A 15,621-nucleotide genomic window follows, 5' to 3' on the forward strand; every position below is an offset into this window, starting at 1 on the left:
TCTTTCGGCTTCCAAGCTGTCGGGGTTTGTTATTAAGGAGGGCGGGGCGGGGGGTGGCGGGGGGTCAGGACAGCACGGAGGTTCCGTACGGGTTTCTCAGCGCGGTATCACCGCAGGGATGGGGCGGCGGAGGCGCTGCTGCTCGGTGCCGGGCTCCCGCAGCGCCGCTCCGCTTCCCGCGCGGCTCCCGAATGAACGGCGGGGCGGGGCGGGGGGCGGGGCCAGGACTGAGGGGGCGGGGTCTGAGGGGGCGGGGCGCGCGGCGCGGCCCTGAAGAGGATTGTCCGCTAACGGCCGCCGTCCGTCCGGCCCCGCCCGCCATATTGCACCCCGGCACGGGCCGAGCGGCGGCCGGAGATGGGTGAGGGAGGGCGCGGGCAGCAGGACGGGACGGGGCGGAGCGGGGCGGAGCGGCGGGGACCGGGACGGGCGGCCGGGAGGGAGCGGCGGCCGAGCTGGGAGCGAGGAGGGGGCCGACGGCGGGCGGGGCCGAGAGGCGCCGTTAGCCCCGCCCACACGCGCCGAGGGGCGGCTCCGCGCCGGGCCCGGGCCGATCCGATCCGATCCGCGCTGCCCGCGGCCCCCCGGCCTCCGCTCTGCCCGGCGCGGCCCCCGAGCTCCACGTCCCTGGGGCCTCTGCGGCCCGCCGTGCAGCCGTCCCTGCGCCCGCGGTGCCCCTCGGTGCCCCGGTGGGCGCGGGGCGGTGGGCGCGGTGCCCCCCGCTGAGACCCTCCGAGCTGCAGCCGAACGGGGCGCTTCGTGCAGCCCCGCACCGCCGGCTACGGCCCCGGCAGTGCCCCAAACGCGCTTCGGCTGCTTCTTTTCCCACCTTAAAGAAGGAGGAAACAGTTTCCGTGTCTTTGCGGCACCGCTCTGAAGAGCTGCGGGTTCCCACGCAAACACAGAACTGCACGAAGGTGCCCCCAGTGCCCCGAGTCCCTTGGCACGTTGTGTACAGCCCTGGAAGCAGCGGGGTAACCCTGCAGCAGGGCTGCACTCCTTGGGATGCGTTCCTTGGGAGGTGGCTGGGTTGGGGTGCAGGGAGCTGCTCCCCGCTGCTCACGTTGAGCTTCAGCACCGCGCTCCGTGCAGCCCCAGCAGTGTCAGAGCTATCCGGGGCCACACCTGTAGCCCAAGCAGGGCACGGGAGATGAGTGGGGCTTACCCACGGTGAGAAGGGCTGAGCAGCGCTGCTTCCCCGCGGGTGAGCCTTGCTCATAAACGTTCTCTTTCCAGTTTTAAGGACTGAAGGCGTAACGGTGCAGTGAGCAGCCAAGAAGCCACCCCAAAGAACAGCCCTCCGCAGCCTCTGTTGTTATGGCAGGGGGAAGGCGGGGCCCCAACCGCACGTCCTACTGCCGAAATCCTCTCTGTGAGCCCGGGGCTGCTGGCGGCTCCAGCCACTCCACGAGTTCCTCTGTCACAGGCGTTCGCTCCCGCACCAGGTATGGCCCGACCTGAGGCAGCCGTGAGGCCGCCTGTGCCTCCTGTCTCACACACAGCTGGCTGCCCTGCAGCTCGGGGATTTGTTAACTCTGGTGTGCAGCAGCGTCTGTGCTGCGTGTTCCGCTTGGAATAGGTGGGTTCTGATGTCTCAAGTGCTTTGTCAGACCACGGCAGACTTCCAGGAGTGTTCAAAAGCATGTAGGGGCCACCTGGGGGAAAGAGTACAGATCATGGTGCATCCAACGCCTGTCTGTGGAGTTCTGGTTGTTGTGTCTCCTGTGCCAGGTGAGGTGTTTCTAGGGTAGAGATCAGCTCGCTCAGATGTTGTGTAGGCTGCATTTCGGGTTTTTTTTCAGGTTCTAGCCTGACTGGTTTGTTGCCTTTCTGCTTCTGAGGTAGAAAGGTGGAAAGAGAAGCTCTGTGCCAACAGAAATACGTAAGCAGGAGGTACCTTATGAACTGTCTGCTTAGCAAATGTTAGCCCCGTTTTAACATACTCCCTGCTTATGACCTTAGGCCAAGGAATGCACATGGATACAGTTATTCAAACAAGTTATTGCAAGGCCACCAAAAGTGGAGCAATCCACCGGGTACCTGCACCACTGTGAGCAAGCACAAAGGTCCTTATCACTAAGTAGGTAATGAAGTACAAAGCCACACCCCGAGTAATTAGTCTGTGCAGCCTTCTGCTCTTAGAACCTACGAGAGCTGTTCTGTATGTTGTATGTAGTGCTGCTGCTCTCGCAGAATCAGCCTTTGGTTTTGTGTGGCTGTTCAGTGTAGAAGAGGCTTCGTGTCTGTAGTTAAAGAGGAATTGGAACGGGAGCACTTGCTCTGAGGTTATTGGCAGATTCCTCAGTCCTGAGGAGCTGAATCAATCTTGTTAAGTTGGGAATCCAGGACTTCTGGAGACACAGCTGAGGTTCCTGAAGTTATCCTCACACACTTGTTTCATGCTCTCAGCCTTCTGCCTCAAACAAACAGCACGGACTGATCACCCGTGTTGACCCTGGGCCAGAAGTCTTTGTGTAGTCACACTGACGCTACCAGGATTTCTTTTTGGGGTTTGCAGTAGGAGATTGGCAACTTGTGCTCTGTGGTTCCTTTGAACCCCAACCCACACCCAGATTCCTCTGAGTGCTGTTATTTAGAGATTGCAAATCAGGAGGGATGTATCTAGTGCATATTAGTTCCCTTCCCTTTGATTGAAAGAGTTGGTGTCTGGAATCGTGTGCATGCTCACACAGGAATATGCACCTCTGACTAAACTTGTTTTTCCTCCACAGTTAGTGGAATAGAAGTTGAGGAATGAGAAAGAGCTTGTGTTTAATTGCTCTGTATTTCATGTTCAAGCACTCTCAGAAATGTAAATAGCAACTCAAGGTCTAAACACTTGCAGTTAATTAAATGGCTACTGATTGCCTGTTGCGCAGCACAGCCACGGCTTTTCAACCTGACTCTCAACGAGGGATTTAATATGGAATGAGCTGATGCTGTAGGCTGGCCTGGCTCCAAATATTACTTTCCCTGGGGAAATTCCTGCTCTCCCTGCGCTGTAGCAGCGGTTCTAGAAATCCTTGGAGTGCTGACACCTCTAGTTGGTGGCAGCTGTTATTCTGCCAGTCAGCCAGCATTAGACCCACCTGCTTCTGCAGCGTGCTGTGCATGCAGGAGGGCAGTGCTGTGTGTCTCATGGAGTGACTGCTGCCTTCTGTTTCCCTCGTAGGAGCGGTTCAGGTACGGGGCTTTCCAGCCCACCTCTGGCAACTCAGGCAGTCGTTCCCCTCCGGCACTGTAAGATCCCAGAGCTGCCTGTGGAGAGGAGTGTGCTGTTTGAACTTCAGCTCTTCTTCTGTCATCTCGTTGCTCTGTTCGTCCACTACATCAACATCTACAAAACTGTGTGGTGGTACCCCCCGTCCCACCCGCCTTCACACACATCTTTGGTAAGCACCGCAGGGCAGCTGCTGTCTGCTGATGGTTGCAGGCTCTTTGGGGGTTGTGAGACATGATTTTTTCTGTCTCTGCTTTGTGCAAACTACGTGCGACTCCACAGCCTGGGAGGTTTTGCTCTCGTGGCTTTCATCTGGCAAATTTTGGGCACTGGCTGCCTGCTTGGCATTCTCTTCCTGATCTTGAAAGAGAGAGTCCAAAGAGAAAAGAGTACCTTGGGAGCTTCTCTGTTTAATGTGGATTTCTGCTGCCTGGTGGAAAGTGAAACCGTTTCCTTCTTATCGCTGCAGAATTTTCATCTTATTGACTTCAACGTGCTGACGGTGACAACGATCGTCCTGGCACGCCGCTTGATTGTAGCTATTGTGAAGGAGGTAAAGTCTGATGCAAATCTCAGAACCATTCTTTCCTCTTGGGCAAAATGCGTCTCTCCGTGTCCCTTTTCCAAAGAATGTCAGGCTATGTCTAAGCCAGAAACGTGGGCATGTTTTCTAATTGGAAGAACAGGAGTGTGCTCAAATCAGTGCTCGTGCCTCTCGCTGCCCTTCTGTGATCATTTCTGAATTACTCTCTCAGTGAGGCTGCTCAGCTAGCCCAGCTTCTGCTTGATTCCTCGCAAAGAACCGGGTTGGGCTCTTTTCTTGTTCTCTTAATGACCCCAGCTTTCTGCAAGGAGGAGCTGCCGTGGTTTGGTTTCTGCTGACTGCAGAGGTGCTCTGTGGTGAGCGGGATGGTGGTGCAGATAAGGACTTTCTGGCGGCCTTTCCCTTCACTCTTCCTTCATGCATGTGATATTGACTTAACAGATTGAGTGCTGCCCTTCTGCGTGTGCTTCTGGAGGATTGGATGCCTTCCTTCTGCCCTGTTCTTTCTGCTCTCCCTGCAGGCTTCCCAGAGTGGCAAAGTCTCCCTGCCGCGCTCCGTGTTCCTGGTGGTCACTCGGTTTGCTGTTCTCACTGGCACAGGCTGGAGTTTGTGTCGATCAATAATTCACCTCTTCAGAACCTACTCCTTCCTCAATCTCCTGTTCCTGTGTTACCCGTAAGTGTCTCTTCTCACATTTGTGTGTGGGTTCTGATGTTGCTTCAGTGCAGTGGGCGTTGCTCAGGGTGACATGAAGCTTGAGTGTAAATAAACACTTGATGACACGATAACAGAACTTTTAAGAGCCCTTTTCCCTCCTGTTCTGTCACATTTCTGCGTGGTTCCAGGGCTGTTCTTTCCCACTCAGCCGTATTTCAGGTTTAATACAAGCATTAATTATAGTTCTTAAATTGTTTGTGTCACATGAGAAGGATTGTCTGGTTTCCTCCTGGCGTTCCAAGAACCCACTCCTTCAGTTTATCTTAGTCCTTAGGTGCCTCTGCCAGGTGGAGAGGATCAAGCAGCTTCCGTGCTTTGTGTTAACCAGCAGAAGAAAGCCAGCTGAATTACCTTTCAGTTTGTGGAATTGCTCCCTTCCCCCTGGTAGATGCAAGAGGAAAGATTTCATAAAGATGTGAGACTTGGTGTTACTATGGGTAAGGCTGCCCTGCGTTGTACTGAGGTTGGGGTTGCATTGGGGAAGCTCTTATCTGGAGTCTGTGTGGGTACTCGGTGTGATTTGGGGTGGGCTGCAGTCCTCGTGCTGATGCTGTGCATGCAGACTCAGGCTTTGCCTGCGGTGCTGGCAGGAATTAACCGCCTTCCTGCGCTCTGCTGCTGCAGGTTTGGCATGTACATTCCCTTCCTCCAGCTGAACTGTGACTTTCGGAAGACAAACCTCTTCTCCCAGGTGGCCAACATTGGCCCCAGAGAGACCGGCGAGGTGAACTTCAGGGGCAGAGACTACTTGACAGTCCTGAAGGAAACCTGGAAGCAGCACACTCGGCAGATGTACGGCATGGAGGCGATGCCCACTCACGCCTGCTGCCTCTCCCCAGACCTCATCCGAAATGAGGTGGAATACCTGAAAATGGACTTTAACTGGCGGATGAAGGAGGTGCTGGTGAGCTCCATGCTCAGTGCCTACTATGTGGCCTTCGTGCCGGTCTGGTTTGTGAAGGTGAGCCGGGGCATCACCCCACCCCTCCCAGCATGGCACTGGCTGGGGAGGGCGGGGGGATGCTGGGTTAGGGAGGTGTGGTTCTTGCCTAGCTGGGCCGTGGGGAGGTTGGAGGGCTGTTCTGTGTGCGTGTCACCCATTTTTGGTGATTGGTAGCGTGGTTTGTGCTGGAGCTGCACAGCAGCCACGCTATGTGGGTGCCTCTTTTGGAAGCAGAATTCATAGCAGTGTGAGAAGCCTCGTTTTACCTGCCGGAGCGCTTCGTGTTTTGATGGCTGCGTTGGGTGAGCCTGTCCAAACACACTGTCAGTCACACATCCTTCTCTTCCCCCCTCAGAACACTCAGTACTACGACAAACGCTGGTCCTGTGAGCTCTTCCTGCTGGTTTCCATCAGCACATCTGTGATTCTCATGCAGTACCTCTTACCTGCGCGCTACTGCGACCTGCTGCACAAGGCTGCAGCACACCTGGGCTGCTGGCAGAAGGTGGATCCGGCCCTCTGCTCCAACGTGCTGCAGCACCAGTAAGGAGCTCTGCTGGGCGAGGGCTTTCTCTTTTTTTCCTTTCTCTTTTTCTGGAGCTTTCTCTTTTTTTCCTTTCTCTTTTTCTGGAGCTTTCTCTTTTTTTCCTTCCCTATCTGGAGGCTGGGTAGGGAGCTTAGCATTCCAGTTCTGTCTTTTTATCATCTTTTTGCTCAAAAAGAAATAAGAGAAAAATGAGAGCGGGGTTGTTGGCTGACACACTGCTGTCTGTGCTGCCCACTTCTAAGCGCAGCAAGCAGATGTGATTTGGGCAAGTGTTTGCTGCTTCTGCCCACAGGTGGCTGCAGTTGGCCACTGCTGTTCATCCCCTGCCATCAGCTGAGCTCTGCCCTCACAAATGCCCACAGCTCACTGCAGCACAAAGCTCAAATGCTCCCCTCGCTGAAGTGGGAAGGCAGCAGATCCCCCTCAGCCCGAGTCCTTCTCTGTCAGCAGATGTTACAGCCCTCTGCTTGTCTTCTGCAGGTGGACAGAGGAGTGCATGTGGCCGCAGGGAGTGTTGGTGAAACACAGCAAGAATGTGTACAAAGCTGTGGGTCACTACAACGTGGCGGTGCCGTCGGACGTCTCGCACTTCCGCTTTCACGTAAGATCTCGTTTCCTTTTGGGGGCTGTGGCAGCGGGTGGCAGTGAGAGCCCCTTTGTCCTCAGCCCCGCACTGCTCAGCTCTGTGAGCAGGAGAGCTGTCTGTGGGGTGCTGGGACACACAGTGCCCACTCTGCCTTCGGTGCTGCCAGGGAAGGCTGTGCCCCATCCCAGCCTCTGTCCAGAACTGGGATCCTGGCAGGGCAGCACTCAGGGCTCCGCCTCACTGCCTGTCCAAAAAACAGCCCTGGGAGGGTCTGCCATTGCTCCGTGCCTCACTGCGGCCTCTCCTGCAGTTCTTTTTCAGCAAACCACTGAGAATCCTCAACATCCTGATCCTGCTGGAAGGAGCTGTCATCTTCTACCAGCTTTACTCGCTGATTTCTTCCGAAAAGTGGCACCAGACCATCTCGTTGGCTCTGATCCTCTTCAGCAATTACTACGCCTTCTTCAAGCTGCTGCGTGACCGTCTGGTGCTGGGCAAAGCCTACTCATACTCTGCCAGCAGGGACTCAGAGCAGAAGTTAAATTAAAACAATTGCACTGATGTTCAACTTATTACAGAACAAACAAAACAAGGAACCCTCAGAGCTTTGTATTTTTGTTACCACTGCTTTTTTTTTTTTTTTCTTTGATAACTGATGTAATTAAAAGGAAAAAACATATTTTTTTACTCCCAACAGCTGTCAGTGTGTTTGTTTAGTAAAGTCCCATGGGAGGACCTCCTCCTGCTGGGCTGTGAGGAGCCCTTTATTAACAGCACTTTGTTTTGGGACGTGGAGATGCTGCTCCTCGCAGAGCTGCAGCTGCACCGAGTGGGGAGGGGGGTCAGACGCAGCACATCTCCATCTCCCAGCTCGGTGCCCTTAGGATGGGACGCGTGTTGCGCTCTGTTTTCCCGGCAGCCCGAAGGAATTCCTTTAACACCCTGCGGTGGTTGGCCGCGTTATTGAGGCAGTTCCGAACTGCCGGATTTGGGTTGGACGCGGGGCCGAGCGCCGCTCTGGGGACAGCCCCGTGATGCTCGCGGCTCCCGGCGGTGTTTCCGTGTCCCGGGGCTCCGTCCGGGCGATTTTTCGGGTCACTCGTTTCCCCGGGACCCCGAGCCGTTGCGCCGCGCCGCAGCCGCCGCTTCGTGCCGGGAGCCGCCGCCAGGGGGCGCCAGGAGAGCGGAGCTTCGGGACGAAGGGCGGCACCGGGCGGGCCGCTGCGGGGCGAAGGGCGGCGGGGGGAGGAGGGGGAGCGGGGAAAGGAGGGTGCGGGGCTGAGCCCGGCCCGGCGCGGCTCTCCGTGTCCGCGGCACCGCCCGCAGCCCCCTCCCCACGGCGCGGAAGCGGCCGCGATCGGCCTTTCCCGAGGATGAGGATTTCCTTCCTCCCATTGAGCGCTGCCCTGGGGTTAGCACGCAGCCGTGGGGCTCTCGCCGTCCAGGACGCGTCCACCCCCCCCCGGCGCACGGCTCCTCCCGGAGCCCCCCCTTTATCCCCCCGCCCGGCCGCGACCCCCGGAGCCGCCCTTCGGGTGGGGGATGGGGACGGCCGCCCGCCGCCCTTTGCTCGGCCCGAGCGGAGCCGCATCCCCCAAAGCCGCGATTTGGGCTCCCGAGCGGCGCGGGTTCAGCGACGCGACGTCCGCCGGGCGGTTACGCTGCGTCCCGACCGCGTTATCCGTGCGGGAGCGGCGGGGCTGGGCGCGTTCCGAGCGCCGTCCCCGCAGCGGGGAAGGGCCGAGCGTGGGGAGCGCTTCTCCTTTCCTCTGAATCACGGGGCGCTGCGAGCGGCGGGGTTTTCCCCACGATGTCCCCGGGGAGATCCCGGGTGGGAATTCCCCTGGGAGCAGCAGAGCGCTCCTCCTGCTGCCAGCCCGGGGTGGGGACTTTGTCCCCTCTGTCCCGGTGACCCGGGGGTCGGGGCTCCATCTGCCGCCCCCTAATCCCGGGATTAGGGCCAGCTGCCCGGCGCAGGTTTGCTGCAGGTAACGAGGATCCCTCGGGGGGCGGCTGTGGACGTCCAGGCGCGGGCAATTAGAGCTAATCCCACACCTGTGCCTAACGAGCTCGGGAACCGGGGAGACTGCGGGCATTGGAGAGCTGTCCTGGGTCGGCCCACGGGACTCCAGCGCTGGTTTGGCCTCGAGGACAACAGCCGTTAAAGGGTCACGGAGCTGCCCCTCCTACAGACCGGGATGTGGCACACGTGCAGTGCAGTGACGGAGCGTTGGCTGCCTGCTGGAATCCCCCCTCACCACGGCCACGTTCCCACAGAGCCCACCCACCATGGGGGAATCGCTGCCGTCCCAGTCCCATCCCCAGGCCCCGTTCGGCCTCCTCTGGCTCAGGGCTCCCTGGCAGCAGCTACAGGAGTGGCTCTAACGCAGGGATGACGTCAGTGCCCAGCAGTGCTGCAGCAGGGCTGTGATGTGCAGACCCGAGGTGTGGGGGCTGCAAGGGTCCTGGGCACCCAGTGCCAGCAGTGCTGAGCCGGGCCGGGCAGCTGAGCTGTGCCATCCACCGCTGCCCTCACAGCTGACCTTGCCCAGGGCTCATCCGGCCAAAAGCAGGGCAGGACACGGCCCACGAGGTGCCGTCCTGAGCCAGCGGGACCTGCCTTAATTGGCAGCCCTGAATTAGCGTGTGGGTCCCCGTTAGTAATTATACACACACGCACATACGCCCTCATTTTCAGACCTGAACAACTTCACTCTGGGGAGCGGTGAGCGTGGGGAGGAGTGGGGATGGATGCTGTGCACCCCGAGCCCCAAGCAGAGGCTGATGATGGGTGAGCAGGGAGCTCAGCAGCGGGATGGGCACAGCCAGGCTGCCAGGGAGCACTGCACCACCCCGGCAATGAGCAGTGGGATGGGGCTGGGCAGGGCTCAGGGCTGCCCTGGGAGCAGATGGTGATTTGCAGCTCTGCAGGGCCAGATGGGCCACAGGGAGAGCAGCGACGTGCCCCCCCGCCCCGTTACACTGCCATTTTATCAACCACTTATAAATATTTAACAGCTCCATCCTCTGCGCTGCTGCTGAGCCCACAGCCAGGTGCGTGGCAGCTCCTTCTCCCCCCAGATTCCACCCCACTCCCGGACACGTTCTGTTTGTCCTTCTCTGGTCCCAGCAGCCACGTTCCCCATTGCTGGCTGTCCCTCCATCCTCTGTCTGGAGCCCTGGCTGTGGACACACGGCGCCCGTGCCACCAGCAGCCCCATGGTGGTGTCCCCAGGTCCCTCCATGGATGCATAGATGGGTTGAGGGATGAGTGGGCGGATAGATGGGTGAAACAGGGGAGACGTGGATGGAGAGGTGGTTGGATGGACAGATGGATGGATGGGTGGTCGGTCCCCACCCGGAGCATGGCTCGTCCACCACAGGAGCACACAGCTCAGCTGGGCAGCGCCGGGTCCCCACGTTTCACCAGCAGCATTCGCTGCTTCCTTCCAGATCAGCGATAAAGACATCGACCACAGCGCGGCTCCCCCAGGCGTGCGGCCGGACGGCAGCAGCTCTGATTGCAGTCACTTTGGGGGATCTCCTGCTGACCCAGTTGTTAATCCACCGAGCAGGGACTGATGCTGATGGGAGGGGAGCAGTGAGCGGGGCGGGGGGCAGCAGCACAGCCCCATCCGTCCCCCCGCTCTCGACAGCCCCGCGTGCCGCACAGCGCTGGGGTGGCACCGCAGCCCCACAGGGCCGTTCCCACAAACCAGCGCTGTGATTCAGCCGCCGGGAAGCGCTGTGTGGGGGTGGGCCGGGGGGGCCGTGGCACCGCATTGCGGCGCAGGATGGGACCTGCCCGAGGCCCCACTTCCCGGGCAGCCAAAAACCCGAGCGAGGAGGAAAGCACAGAACTTCCTTTTCCTTCCCTGCGGAGCCGCGTGGGTGTCAGTGCACGGCTCTGCTCAGGGCGCTGCCTGCAGCCCCGTCCCAGGGCACAGCTCTGGATCACACTGTGCTGACGCAGCTTTGCTCACGGGCCGCCCGTCGCGGTGCAGGTGACGTTGGCGGTGTCACTGGCGGTGTCACCTCCCATCACAGGCTCAGCCCTCCCCAGGGGTTGCAGCGCTGTGCTCCCAGGAGGGGTGCAATGGTCCATCAGCCCACAGCCCGTGACCCGGTCACCCTTAGACCAATCCAAGGCCCAACCCCACCCGTGCACCCATCCCCAGGTGACGGCACCAGGCTGGTTCCAGGAATACAGGGAGCAGGGCTCGTTACTGCCGCCCCAGTGAGGGCTGCAGGATGGGGCTGCGCTGCTCCAAGGGGATGGGGAGGGGTGCTCAATGCAGGGCAGAGCACAGCTGTGCAGCTTCCACTCACCCCCAGGGTAGTGAGGGCTCGGCTGCTCCCAGCACCGCAGCAATGCAGGCTCTAATGAGCTGGGATGGTTAATTAGTCAGTGTCAATTTATGTTAATTAGCTGAAGGTTGAGAGTTGAGAGACTGATTCCTCTGCCACCTGGCTGGCACCGGAGCACTGTGGCTGCTGCAAAACAAAACCAGGAATGGGGCTAAGGAAAAGGCTGCAGTGCTGCCCTGGGGCTCTGTGTGCCCAGCGCTGGGGAGAAGCCATGCTGGAAATGCAGACATCCTTTTCTCACCCAGCTGTGCACCCACACACACGTGCACTCATGCAGACAAGCACAAGATGCAGCCGTGCCCCGGTGCACACACAGCTGCAGGAAGCTGAGCTCACAGCAATGCTGTGAGCCCGGGGGGGGGGGATGACGTGGGAGGGGTGACCAGGACAGGGGCACGGTGTGGGGCAGCCACGCTGGAGTGCAGCCATGAGGTTTCCTGCGGATGATTCACGCTCTTCCTCCACTTTACTGCCCTACAACCATGGGCTGCACCACACAGGAAGCCACAGGGATTTCCAAAAGGACTCAGAAGTGCTCTGGCCCCACTGCTGCTTCCTCTCCCCATCCCGCACCCAAAGAGATCCTCTCTGGCCCTCCCGGCGCCGCAGGATCTAGCTGCAACCCCCCCCCCCCACCACCACCACCGTTCTGCACCTCGGCTGCATTCCCACGGCCCCCACCCACAGATGGAGCCCAACACAGAGCCATGAGCACCGCCCCGTGCTGCTGCCCTTCGCCCCGCAGCCACATCAGGCGCACACGGCCGGGGCTTGGGCTCCTCGTCCTGCTCAGCTTTTGGCCCTTCCCAAACCCCTCCAACACATGGAAGCTGCACACGCTGGCAGGCACAGCTCTGTGGGGCACGGTTGCTGCTGTCTGGGTGCTCCAGGGGGGGCAGTGCCTGCAGATTTGTTTCATTTTACAAGAAAATGGAGTGACACCATAGGTGGGAGCAGCCCCAGCCCTGCAGCGGAGCCCACCGTGCTGTTGGAGCTGAGCTGATCTCTGTGATCTGCTGCAGGGCTGCACCTAAATAGGAGCAGAGCCGGACACAGCGCAGTGCTGTGTAGATGCTGCCCAACACCCCACGCCTTTAATGCACCACCAGCTGTGCGAATGCACCAGATTTAAATCGGCCAAACGAAGCAGGAATCTGCTGACCTCACAGCACCTGCAGCGGTGGGAGCGCAGGCACACCCTGAGCTGTCCCCCACCCCACAGCCCCCAGCTCCCGCACACCGGGGCTCACAGCCATCTGGCCGTGCCGTATTAATGCAGAGGAGAAGAAATGAGGTCAGGGCTGCAGCGGTGGCTGGGCGGTGGGCTCATTGCTCCGCTGGGGGATCCGGCACAGCTCCGCTCCAGGCACCGCTGCTGGGGATGGTAGTGCGGGATTTGGGTTATTGCAGCTCAGCCGTCCCCAGCACTGCAGCCGGGCCCTCTGCAGAGCGGGGCTGCTCAGGGTGCCCGGCAGCAGAGAAGGGAGGGTGAGCAGACGCCCCAAATTGGTACCCAGACAGGTACCCAAATCCAGATTGGGGCCGGGAGGTGCTCAGCCCTCCCCAGTGCACAACACACTGAGCGCTGCGATGCCGCGATGCCCCAGTGCACGTGAGCGTGTGCGCGTGTCCCTGGAGGCAGCGGGCTGCATTTCATGCATTTTTCAGGAGAAGAGGTTAGTGGGTCACTCCAGCACTGGAGGCTTTTCTCCAGCTGAGCTGCTCCGCTGCCAAAGCCGTGGGAGCGGCGGAGCTGCGCGGGGTGTGGAGCAGCGCGAGGGGCCAAACCCTGCAGCGTCACCGCAGCTCCCGGAGCTCAGCGTCCCCTCCGACCCCAGCAGCTCCGGGAATTGGTTGCAGCTGAAAGCGAAGGGATGCAGGCAGACCCCTCCACCCCCACCCCCACCGCGCCGCGCGCCCTGATGGCGCTGCTCGCGTGCGGCACTGAGCTGCGGGATCGCGGCGTGCGGGGCTGCGGGCGCGGCTGCAGGAGGGCTGCGTGGTTAAAGGTTAACTAAGGGACAAAGGCGGGATGGGACGGCTAAGAGACTGCAAACAGCCCGGGCTGATAAAGGGGGGAACGGGGCCGCTCCGATGCCGCACAGACCCGCACGGCAGCACTGCGCACAGCCGTGCCGCGGGACGGACACACGGGGTTTGCAGCGGGACGATGCCAGCAGCGCCGCCGGGATGGGCTGAACCCGATCACGGGGCGAACCCACGCTACGCTGTACAATCGCGACAGCTCCGCGTCCCCTGCTCCCGTCCCAGCGGTGCACCCCGGCGGGACGCCCGCCCTGCAGCAGCAGAGCCGTCACAGCGCCACAACCCCGTCCCCGTCCTCCTCCCCCCCCGTCCCCGCTCAGCCCTCCGCCCCCATCCCCGTTGGGATGCCGCCGCCGCCGAGCAGCGGTTGCCATGGTTACGGCCATGCAAGTCTGGGCGAAATGCATCTGCGGTGCAGCGCGCGGGTGGGGGCGGGGAGGACCCTGCAGCCCCCGGCACCGCCGCGACCCCCACCCGACACTCGACCCCGGCCCGCGGCCGCTGACCCCGGCCCGGCACCTTTGTTCAGAGCCGTGGCGGGGGGCGGGGGGCGCGGGGGGTGCAGGCAGACTGAGCGCCCCGATGGGCTCCGAGCCCCCCTCTCTCCCTCCTTGCCCCACACCGAGGTCTCCGGACTCCGCGGGCCCACGGGCAGAGTCCGATCCGTGGCCCCGGGAACGCTATCAGTTCTGCTCTGTGGCGGAGGGGAATTCTGCTCCCGGCAATGAAGCAATCCAGGCGGGGACAGCGAGGGATCGGGGAAGGAGGGGATTTCTGATGGAAAGTTGCGGACGATCCCAGCTGCCCGTGTGTTTTCCCACCGCTCTCCCCCCGCAGCTGCCCACAGGATCGAGCTCCCGTCCCCCCCAGTGCTGCTGCGCTGGGAATTGCACCCGGGGCTGCACCAAGAAATGCACCGACAGCCGCATCACAGCACTGCAGCTGCCCGTCCCTCGCTGCAAGCAGCCCCGCAGCCCCACATCTCGCAGCCCCGCAGCCCCGCAGCCCTTCCCCCACGCCTCCCTGGCCTCTCTCTGCCCGGCCGTCAGATGTTGCTGAAAGGGAACAATGCGACGTATTGTCTGTCCCTGCTCGCAGGCATCAAAACCCAGCAGCGCAACAAAAAGACACATTGACTGCCCGGGAGAAAGGGGCCCATACATCGCCAGCGCTGGGGGCAGGGACTGCAGCATCCCAGCGCTGCTTTCCTGTCTCCGGCCCGGTCACCACCGTCCATCTCCGGGGGTGCAGCAGCCATCTGCCGGGTCCGAGGGTTGGCCTTGGGGGCTGCACTGCTGGTGGCCGGACGGGATAAGGGGCTGCGTCTGTATGGGATGCACAGGACCTGTGCTGCCGTGCCTGTGCTCAGTCCATGCCAGTTGCAAGCAGGACCCCATAGGGATCCATAGGGATGGTGACACTGTGGGCATCACCACCCCACTCCAAGATCCCCTTGTGCACAGGTGAGGAGGGATGGGGAGCCGAGCCCAGCTGGGGGCTGCACCACAACCCCACTCTGGTCCCCATGGCGGGGTTGGACCCAGCACCTCCTCCAGCTTCCTCAGCACACTGCTGGCTGCGGGCACCTCCGGAGGAAACAGGATGGGAAAAGCTGTGCTTGGACAGAGAGATGCTCTTGTTTCCATCATAAACTTCCCTTCCAGTGAGGACAGAGCTCCGAAGCACACTCTCAGGTCAGGCCCTACACTCAGTCACCCTCCAGCAGGACTCAGCCTTCCCTCTCCACACAAAGCTGGCGGCACCCTGCGCTCATCGCACGGCCAAAACGGGAACACGTGGCTGAGGGTCAGTCAGCCCTTAATCTGCCCTGAATGGTTGGGACACGAGAGGAGTGATTCTGGGGATGTGCACAGGGATGGGCACAGCTGTGCTGCCCATCCAGAGCTGCGATCCCAGGAAATGGGGTGTGGGAAATGGCAAATGGGAAATGGGGTATGGGCAGGACGGGGGGATGCGAGGAGGATGTCAGCAAAGTGAAAAGCAGCCCCAGAAATAGAAGACGCAGTTACACAAGGCACTGGTTGCCATGGGATCTTCACAACCAAAAATGACGGGCCTCTGGCAAATACAAGAACGGGCCCTTTTATGTGTTTCTATGGGAAGTCAGCACCTCGCTGCAGCCTCCCGGGCTGGAGCATTTCCCAGGGCAGGACAGATTCGGAACCGGCTCTGGGAGAGCAGCAGGGACCCCTCCCCACGGCAGTGCCCAGCACAGAACAAAGGGGTGGGGTAACCCAGGGTGGGACGAGAGTAATGGAAGGCCCTGCGCAGACCCCCGCTGGGGCCCAGGACCCCTATTCCCTGCAGGCAGCAGGCGGGGGCTCGGCAGTGACCCAGCAGTGGGTCACAGGTTTGGAGGTGGCAGATGTCTGCTCATAGGAGGGACAGGAAAGCCCTCATCATCACCTCCCCCTCCTGTCCATGCTGACCCCTGAAGTCCCCTCCTGCCACACCAGGCAGCTTTTTCTCCTGCATCTGGATACAGCCCCGTGGGCACAGCCCCATGGGCCAGGCAGTCTGAGCTGGGGAGCACACAGACATGGTGACACGTGGTGACACGCAGTGACATGCAGTGACACGTGGTGACACACGGTGCAGCAGCCCCCAACCCACCCCATGGACTCATTC

The 15,621-nt window shown here is 60.7% G+C and overlaps 1 protein-coding gene across 2 annotated transcripts; it reads left to right on the plus strand.

Moving 5' to 3' along the window:
- Window positions 1–231: 231 nt before the first annotated feature.
- On the plus strand, window positions 232–7,252 carry TMEM39B (transmembrane protein 39B). Of its 2 annotated transcripts, none has more exons than XM_085208762.1 (9): window positions 232–361; window positions 1,237–1,445; window positions 3,173–3,392; window positions 3,690–3,773; window positions 4,286–4,440; window positions 5,107–5,443; window positions 5,781–5,968; window positions 6,453–6,573; window positions 6,869–7,252. In XM_085208762.1, the coding sequence occupies exons 2-9, from the start codon at window positions 1,318–1,320 to the stop codon at window positions 7,103–7,105; spliced, it is 1,470 nt and encodes a 489-aa protein (XP_085064888.1). In that variant the 5' UTR covers window positions 232–361; window positions 1,237–1,317; the 3' UTR covers window positions 7,106–7,252. The 2 variants fall into 2 exon arrangements, with proteins under 2 accessions (XP_085064888.1, XP_010721791.1); XM_010723489.4 differs by lacking the exon at window positions 232–361 and adding an exon at window positions 779–917.
- Window positions 7,253–15,621: the final 8,369 nt, after the last annotated feature.

Source organism: Meleagris gallopavo, chromosome 25, assembly GCF_905368555.1.
Source record: "Meleagris gallopavo chromosome 25, MGAL_WU_HG_1.1, whole genome shotgun sequence".
Classification (NCBI taxonomy): domain Eukaryota; kingdom Metazoa; phylum Chordata; class Aves; order Galliformes; family Phasianidae; genus Meleagris; species Meleagris gallopavo.